General features: G+C 37.9%; 1 protein-coding gene across 1 annotated transcript in view; it reads right to left on the bottom strand.

Annotated features, from left to right (window-relative positions):
• Window positions 1-1,403: 1,403 nt before the first annotated feature.
• The window catches only part of FHOD3 (formin homology 2 domain containing 3), a gene marked incomplete at both ends in the record, with an annotated part of 54,234 nt that continues 45,959 nt past the window's right edge, over window positions 1,404-9,678 (bottom strand). The window contains 2 exons of the mRNA XM_009586097.1: window positions 1,404-1,596; window positions 3,309-3,499. Of these exons, the coding sequence (XP_009584392.1) occupies window positions 1,404-1,596; window positions 3,309-3,499 (384 nt within the window). The remainder of the gene's footprint in view (window positions 1,597-3,308; window positions 3,500-9,678) is intronic.

Genomic DNA, 9,678 nt, shown 5'->3' with positions numbered 1-9,678 from the left:
CCCAAACTATTCTATGATTCTAAGATTCTGGACAAATAATACAGAAACACTACCTCATACAGTAGAAAAACAGTAACTCCTTCACATCTCAGTATTGTTTAAACTAGTAAAAAGTAGTGAAGCTACCTGAGGAAATGAACATTTTAATTTACTAATCTCTTTGGTTAATGCTATCTTTTAGCTCCTCTAGAACACGGCAGGAAAACCGAGAAGCAATTGAAGAAAGAGATCTCAGTTCCCCAGTGGTAGTTTTGAAAATTTGTATGACTATATTATACCCTTCACGTAAAATCAGAGCCTCTTCCTTAACCTGAGGCTAGACCAAAAGAATAATCTTTTGAGATAATAATACAGGTTTAACATTTTCTGTAGATGGGGCAGATTTCCAAATCTAAAGAAGATATTGCCAGGAAAGATCTACAAATGATCTTAAATACAATCTCAATTTCTATCAGTCTCAATATATATATATATTTTGACCCACGTTGCCTAAGCCATAAAACTGTAATCAGCTTAGGGCTTTTCATGCCAAAGGCAGGGGTAGCTTCATATGCAATGAACAACTCACATCTAATTGAGACTCCAGATTTGGATTTTGAAGCTGGAAACTTTTATTAAGTACTGGCATTTCTTAAAACTTTATTTGGATTGAGTCAAACTACATCAATTTAAAAAAAAAAGATAAAAAAAATCAAGGGGATTTTAAAGCTTACTATGCTGAGAAAACTAATCTTATTTTAATTTGTTCTATCAGTATGCAATCATACAGCCAAAAAAGTTTGCAGGGTAACATCTACTGCGAACGTAAGTTTGTCCGTTCTTTCAGAACCCCGAAGTAGTCTCTTCCCACAAAACTGGCTGTTCTGTAATTTAAAGTTATGAAGAAAATTGCTGTACGTGTGCATGCATATATATATATACACATAAAATAGATAAAATACTAAGATTAAAGACTGTATTAGAATATTCAAAGATGGAGGAAAAAAATCCATTTAAATTCGGTTGTAACCACTTAAATGGCTACAATGGTTCATCATTTAAATCATGTCCTCAATTAGGAGCCTAATTTCTAGGTTTTTTTCCTTTTTCATATTCTTGGCTGATCAGGTACACACAGCTCCTGGTGTCTTCTAGATAGTTTGGGCACTGTCTGTGCAACACACAGAGATGCTCTTTTTGGATGCTTAATTTCAGTTTGTTCTCATTCTATAAATTGGTATGAAACAGAAAATATACACAATCAAGGACTTGAAAGTTTTGTCTTCTGAGAGAACAGAGTTCATTACTTATAGTAGAAGAACCTCTTAAGAATAAAAATAAAGAGTAACAGCACTTCATATACGACATTCAATGAAAGAAAGTTTTAAAAATCCATGCTGCGGGAGATACATTTTGCCACTTACATCTGTTATCATTTTCCCTCTGGTCTTGTTTCTTTCCCTGTGGTTAGCTCGTTTCTGTTTTTGCTGCAAAACTCGTTCCCTGGTGGTGCGGTATTCCAGAGCAAATTCGCTAATAATTTTGCAGAACTTATTGATGTTGACTTCACGTATTGCATAGGGAGGATGGCCCATAAATAACAAAAATGAGTGAAACCTGGAAAACAGTGAGTTCATAAATGCAAAGGGAAAAAATCTTTATTGATGGTTTCTGGGGAAAAAAAACACATTTCAGTGAATCCATTTATTACTTTATTAGCTCCCATAATTTCTTTTGTGCTACAGAATTTTCACGGATGCTTTGCATAACACTGGCATGTTTTATAATTAAAACCATGAAAGTCTAGTCTATGATAACTTCATCCCAGTCCACTTTCCCAGGCTGATCCAGGAGATAAGATGTTTATGGAACTCCATCTACTTTATATGACTAATTTGTTATGTGAATGACCAATTCCATTTCAGTTATAGAAAAAATATTTATTAAGTTTCAATTCTATTTATTTGTATTAAGCAACTTCAAAGAGGCTGTTAGGATGTTGGGGAAAGTCTAGACAAGAAGAATGCAGATTTACAGGCTAGCAAACACAAGAAGGAAAGAATTTCTGGTTCACAAAACTGACCATAAAATTATATTATCTACCAAGTACTTTAGTTTGGGATACTCTCAATTCACAGTTTTACTGCTTCTGTGGCATTCAGAGCTTTTGCACTATTTGCAACTTTTACTATTGCTTCTATATTGCATGATTTACAATAGTTCACTGAATGTTTAAAAATGTATGGGAATTCCTTTTAACTGCATCTACATCCCTGATGATAAAAAGTCTTCCCAATCCTAGAAAGATGCAAGTACATGGATACGCTTTTGGAGAACTATAGTAGTAGTTGCAGGACATAATAGGAAAAAGTTAATATTTTTCTTATTTGTACAATGTGTGTGATAAACACAACAGGAAACTGGTGAATTCACTTCCACTGCAATTAGGATTTCTGCTTACTTATGGCATGAAACCCAAGTCATTATGAAAACAATAGAAGAGCTGAATCAGCTTCTCAAGTGTATATCCACAAATTTGGGATCATTTGGAATCCAGATCCTAATTTTGACCACAGCAATTTGGAAATTATTCAGAAGTTGGAAAATCTCTCAAAATTTCATTAATAAGCAGGAACATAGATAAATTATTCAGATGACTTAAGCTACATTTGTGAATCTGAAAAAAAAAAGCTCAGGTGTATTGCAGAATTATCATGAATATGTATATTTCAAAGCACTGCAGCTACTGTTAACTCCATTGGATGAAAGTAAACCCAAGAGCAAGTCCTAAGGAGAGGAATCTTAATTCTGTCTTCTGCTGTGTAGGCATAAAACACATAGTCATAGATCTTGCAAATAGGAGTGGTGCTGCCTATAGAAGAACTCATTGTACAAGACTTGTTTCAACTTCTGCATATGACAAATTTGTCATTAGAACTTCATTTTTTTGCTACAGCCTGTTCTCATTTATCAGACAGTAAGCCAACCCCCCTCAAAAGTATTCAGGGAAACACAGAAAATATGACAACTTAACCATAAAGCTGCTAGCTTTTAGGGACCAGGAGTTAAAAGACCCAGTTATTGCCCCGTGGGAATTAATGATTGCCTGGATCATTGCTTCTTTCAATCAGAAATATAGAAACTTTCTGGAGTGGGGATCTTTCTTAAATGGCATCTATAACAAAGGATGCACCACATACATCCTGGTAACATTACTTGCTGGAATGTGGATTAAACACTTATAAAACATGTATTTATGATGTCATAATTTATAATTTTAGCAAGTCATTTGTTATCAAGATATTGCTGTCACCAATCTAATTCTGTACCTGTTAATTATTCTTCTATGAACAATCTTCAGGATTATGATTCTTTCTGCACAGTCTTTAAGGAACTCGGACATTTTTTGCTTTAGAGTTGGCTTCATTTCATGCTTTGCTATAGCTTTAAGGTGATCCCATGATGCTTTGCACCGTCTTTCCATCTGACACAAGTTTTCCTGGAGTTGTTCAAAGTCAACCTGAAAAAAAAGAAAAGAAAATAAAATGTAACACTGAGTGAAAACACTGCAGTAGTATCCTTGGACACTGAACAATGCAATGTATGTATAAGAAAGGGTCAATGTAGTGCCAGCACAACGTTAATTCACATTATTAAGTACTACTAAATAATTAAGAAATAGCTTTCTCTGTCACACTTTGTCTAGACACGAAACGTTAGTAAGGAAAACTGAAAACAAAGAAATACCTATATACATATATATTTGGTTTTAGTCTTGGCAGCCTAACACCTAAAGAATGGACCATAAAATATTGTGATGTTTTTTTTCCCTTGCTAATGACTTCATGCCTGCACCAAGCAACTGCATGACTCAGTTATTTCTGAGGTAATACAAAACTTTCTCTTTTTCTTAATCCTTTTCTCTACTACTCATAGCTTTTTATACCCTGTTTACTGCTCACTGTTGTACCCAGCCAACACTTCTCCAATTTAGGAAGCACTTGGATCTATTCCCTAGCCATGCACTGACTTGTTAATAGATTATCTACTTCTAATCACAAGATTCACGGGCCAGAATTTTTTAAAGCTCTATTGAAAGTAAGTGTTATTTGGTGATCTCAGCACTAACTTTCATCCTTCGACATACAGTACGAATTTGCTGGCTTGTAACAAGATCATATAATGGCTTTGAAAGTCTCTCAACAGAGTTAAAATAAATGACTGCATCCTACAGTAACATGCATCAGGACAGAAGCCAACACATTCCACAGAAGGTGAGAGAGAGCTTCTCCTTTATTCATCAACCAAAAAAGGTGTTCAAATCGCAATGGTCTACAGAAGACATTCAGGATGCATTGCGAAAAACTGGACAAGTGCATTAACGACCCAGCCACAGCACACAACAGATGAAAAAAGTAAAACTACCCAACATGTTATTGAATTCTGAAGAAAGGAAAAATTTATTTTATAATGCCACTTCACAGTTCAGATGAACTCAAGCTATAAAATACAGATTTAGCTCTGTTTCTAAACACGTCAGTGTTTGGTATGTTACAGTTTGGTACTCCAGTTAATTCCTTAATGCTAAATGAACATCAGTGTCAGAGACAGGTTTTAGTTCACTCTTTTTAGCTGTGTGCAGCACCCACTGCTGAGACCTATACTGAGGACAGCCATAAGAAATGCATTATTATTAAACAGCTCCTGGTATTGATTTGATTTGTTTTTGCTGTGATTTATAAAGTGATGAATTTTTCCTCTTCACAAGGAAATAAAAACATCCTTTGATCCATTCTGCTATTCAGAAAAGCCCTGCAGGCGGAGCAGCTGTGGGGTTTTTGTTTTCTTTATATCCGTATCAATGCATATGTTTTAAAAAAAAGAAAAGTCCTTTCCAGGTCAGTATTTTCACTGTTGATGATAAACACATTGCTGCTCTCCACAGATGGTATATCTAAAACACACATGGGGAAAAATACTACCATTCCTATTAAGAAAAAAAAGTCAAGAGGAGGTTTTTCTAGGTCTTAACTGGTAAGAATTATCCAACCTGGTTGGGGAAGTCTCTCAGCCCCTGCAGCAGAGAAATTTAATTTTATGGCATTTTATGACAGCTTTCACTGAAAACAGAATGAGTTTTAATCTATCAAACAGCTCTGAGGTTCAAGCCTGTAGAGGTTCAAGAGACATCTCTGGAGAACCACATATCTGCAGGGAAAAGATGTGGCAAATTCCTCGCCACATGAAATCTGCCAACAGCCAGCGCATTCACAAGCGTGGGCAGTTTCAGCGGGGACTGGGGATGGAAGGTCTGCCTAAGGGATGAACAGGACTCTTTGAGCACAGTCAAAAATTCAAATCTCTGGGGAAATCCTAAAGAGACAGCAGCAAGGAGAGGACCCCCTGAGCTCCCCTGGAATAAATCTCCATGGAGCACAGGTGGCTCTGCTTGAGCAGAAGTTGTAAACTCCTGGAAGGAGTAAAGCAGGAAATCCAATATAGGATAATGCGTCTGTGAATTCCCCACATGCTAACTATCCTGTGCCCACAAGAATGTGACAAACCTTCACGAAATCTAAAATCTGCCGAAATCTAAATCACAAAATCGAAAAGGCTGCCAGCTCTCCAGAGTTTGGTCACTTGTTTGTGGACAGAAAGGAATACACTTAGAGAAAAATACCCATGTGTGAAATATTAAAAGTCAACATTTTTCAGAGACAACCATGTACTCTACCTGATATTTCATGAAGTGCTATTTCACCAGTGCAAATTTTGCAGGCTGGCACAGAATCCATTGCATTTCAGTCTGCTCTAGGTCTTACACGCGAGGAGTTAAGTGAAGCTTCTTCACACGCAATATACCGTACATCATCCCTTTCCTCTATCCAGGGTGTAGAAACTGCCTCCCAACAGAGCACCTCTCCATTTTGTGCACATTTGTATCATAAAACAGCAGGTAATTGCATCAGTAGAAAATGTAAGTAAAATACAAATCCATCTGAAAAGCAACAATTTAGCCTCACTTTAACTGAGGTAACCGACCATGAAATGAAAGATGAGCACAGTGGTCCAAACCTAGATCTAATATTTGTGCACAAATGTTTAAAAGCAGTCACATTGTTCAGCAATAGCCTTGTAATTTCCTTTTTTTTTTGTCTTTTTTGCTATTATTGTTGTTCTGTTTAGGATGTCTTCTAACACTGAAAGTGTTATATACAAATATAACAGTAACAATGATGATAAACTATCCCCCAACTACATGTCCTTGTGATAACGAGAACAAGAACTTGTGTAGAGTAATAATGACAATTATTCAATCTAATATGCATAAAGGAAACATGAAAAGGCATATAAAATACCATACCACGTCCCTGCCAGTCCACACAGCATTCCCAAGGGAAGAAGGATTGCACCTTTTCATTTATGTGTTTATTTCTTTACTAAAAGAATTAATGCTGCATAATGGTAGAAAGACGCGATTCCTTTCTTTATTTTGTTCTTTCTTTCTTGAAAGGAAAGAGGCACCAATTCTTGCCTGCAGCTGGAAGGCCATGCTGGGACTAAGGAGGAATTCGGGTGAGTTTTGCATCACATTGTGGCTCCAGGAAACCTCAGCATAGGAGGTGCTTGGACAAGAACTGCTGTGGTGTTATTTTACAACTGTGCTCCACTGAATAAAAGGAAACAGTAATCTGAATTGGTCATTACAGCTTTCTCCCTGGATAGCTGTTGTGCCCAGCCCCAGGTTTTGGAGGAAGGTAGCAATATACATTCTTCTTCTTCCTCTTCAACTCAGTTCACGTATGTGCAAAAGACATGCAACCTTGCTGGTCCTGCTTACTGTTACCTTCTGCCACAATTTTAAAAACCAATCTCTTTTTTTCCCTCAGGCAAAAGAACGGGCAGTCTTAGGCTGTTACGCAAAATAAAAATGACTTGACTTTCAGACACTGTGTAATGTTCATTTGCATTTGTAAACCAATTTAGGAAAAGCAACTTTCTAAATGCTCCTGGGATATATTTGATATGTTCCTCCTTTCTCCTCCCAGGTTCCTCTCCATTCACAACCACACTAGCTGAAAAATACTCAGAACTATTTGTTATTTATCTGTGAAATCTCTTGCTAGGCCCACTGTTCAGTCTTCCGAGAAGTGCCTTTGTAGACACTGTTGCATCAGACTGGAGTAGCTGGAGTCCGTTTATCCAAATAGGATTTAAAGACTAGTTTATGTGACACAAGACCTGCAGGGTCAGCCTCGTTCAGGAAACCACTGCCATAAGTCACTAATGGGCAACTTAAAAAAAAAACAAAACTATTTTTCAATTTAATGCATCATCATATTTTGCACAAATGACGCTCAGACCAAGAATAAAACCCTCCAACCACATGCCAGCAATGCCAGCACTCATTTTAATTTCTTTATATCATTATTTATTGCTTGCTACCATAGTAACAGATGACTCTGCCATGAACAACAACAGAAAAAAGAATTCTACCAGGTTTCTCACTTCATTGGGCTGAGACTTCAATATTGCATGATACACCTCCTGCCCAAATGACTTCTGTTCTCGCTGGTTTTCACCTGACTCAAAAACTGCCACCACCATCAAGTGGCTCAGCGTTTACTTCCCTGCCCATCCAGGTTCCACGAACACAGGTGCTTTAAAAGGCTTATTTTTTCCAAGTTCAACTCCATGCCGTACATCCAGTATCACCTGCTGCGTATGTAAGTTCAAAACTTTCTAATTCATGAAATGCTAGACCATGCCCTAGTCATTCAGGCAGGACACTATCAGGGAGCCTTTCTGATCTTTGGGTTGGGATGTTATTTCTCTGTGTGGCCACAAATATCTCATGGCAACAGAGGAACTGGACTCTTATTATTTGTTGAGGGAGAGGAAGAGTTGCTTTGAGGTCACATTGGGAATTAAATGGGTTGGCTCAAACCTAAAGGGGCTTCTGCTGTATATTCCCTAGGGCAGCATATGCAATTTCAGGTATACACTGCCGTTCACAGCAACAACTGTAGCCGCTGTGAGGTAACAGGTCATTTTTTTTCGGCGTTCCCTCAGCTGGAATGTGCTTTGAACACACGTTTCCTCTTCCAGCTCAATCTCCTTTAGTCTCTGGGCTAAGCTCCACCACTGCTGAGAGTACAAAACGGTCCTAAAATCAAAGATGCTGCACCTGATTACACTCACGTTTCCTGCCTCCTATATTTACATTCAGCCCTTGAAGAGGGTCAAAAATGTCACAACTGGATTGAAGTAAGAAAAACCAAAAAAAATAAATGAAGGGAAACTGGTGAAGCTGAGGTTTCTGCTTAAAAAAGCACTTATTTTCAAAATCACTGTAAATTATCCAAAGTTTTGTTCTGAAGGCCAGTAAATAACTTGTTATGTAGCCTCAGTATCCTTGTTTAAATTTTCTATTGTTTGCTATTATATTTATTATTTATTGCTACAGCTTGTTTCTTTTAGTGGTGAACATATCAAATCCAGACATTTTCTAAGGAAGACCTGGATCTCTGCATTTTTAACCTACCCACAATTAAATAGAAGATTGATGCTATCACAATGACAAATGTTGCCTTAAATTCACAATAAAATGACAACTCTTTTATCGCACGTCATAGAAAGATATACATGATCACAGACAAAATCCTTCTCTCTTCAAAGTTCAAGACAGTTTCTACAGCGGACCACAGCCCAGTCTAAGCTGTTTATAATTTAGGGTCAGACCGTTCGTTCTCACATTATTACAGGGATGCGTTCTGGCAGGGAACACGAAATCTTCCTCTTTTCTTGAGCTGATTCAGTGCCAAACGAAATTCTGAGAATTGCTCCTTGCAAACACACTGTCATCTGAGTGCAGCGACCTTCTGTGGCATACGTTCAAAATGCTGTCTCCTCAGTATTTCCACACTGGCTTGTCACAAGAATTACCCTAAGACCAACGTTAGTCTGACTTGCGCACTGTTGGTCACACAATTTAAGTGAAGTAGATGCCAGCTCTCAAAACCAAGCAAAATATAAAGGAGGTTCTGTCCAGATATTTCTAATTCTAGGGTAAGAGGTAGCATCTTGCCAAAATAATTTCGGAAATGTAAACACCCGAGTCAATCCACTAATTAAAAATTAAAGGACAGAGGTGCTTACTGAGGTATGACCAGATGAATCTATCCAATTATATACACATCTCTGCTGCATTTTAGTTCCTCAAACAATCTACAATAAACACACTAACACAGGATCTTTTTGCAGATGCTGTATGACAGTTCCCACGATCTGGGATGAAGAGGAGCAATACCAGTAAGTGGTGATGTAGGTCACTTTAGTTGGTGTTACAGCACCTGTGACACTACTTGTGGTCATTTCACCTGGAAATTATTGAAACATTGCAATGCTGTCAGGCGCGTGTGCTAAACTTCATTTGCTCTCTTTCAGACAAAACCTCGAGGTCTCATCTGCCACTGAAGCTCCTTCCCCCTTGCCCCAGTCTGCCCTGCAACCAGCACTCTCTGCCTTATCCTGCGCTGTCTTCATCTTTGCTCCCGCTAGCCCGTGCCAGGAACTGGGGCAGCTGCAGCAGTCCTTGCAGCTGGCACCACAAGGAATGATACAACCGTAAGAAACCTTGCATCCCCCAACCCCTTTTTTCCACGGAAAATAATTTGACTTTTGGCTTTTATTTTTGTT

Source organism: Fulmarus glacialis, unplaced genomic scaffold (assembly GCF_000690835.1).
Source record: "Fulmarus glacialis isolate BGI_N327 unplaced genomic scaffold, ASM69083v1 scaffold26379, whole genome shotgun sequence".
Classification (NCBI taxonomy): Eukaryota; Metazoa; Chordata; class Aves; order Procellariiformes; family Procellariidae; genus Fulmarus; species Fulmarus glacialis.
The sequence above is the reverse complement of the archived record's forward strand: the minus strand, read 5'-3'. Positions and strand labels throughout refer to the sequence as shown.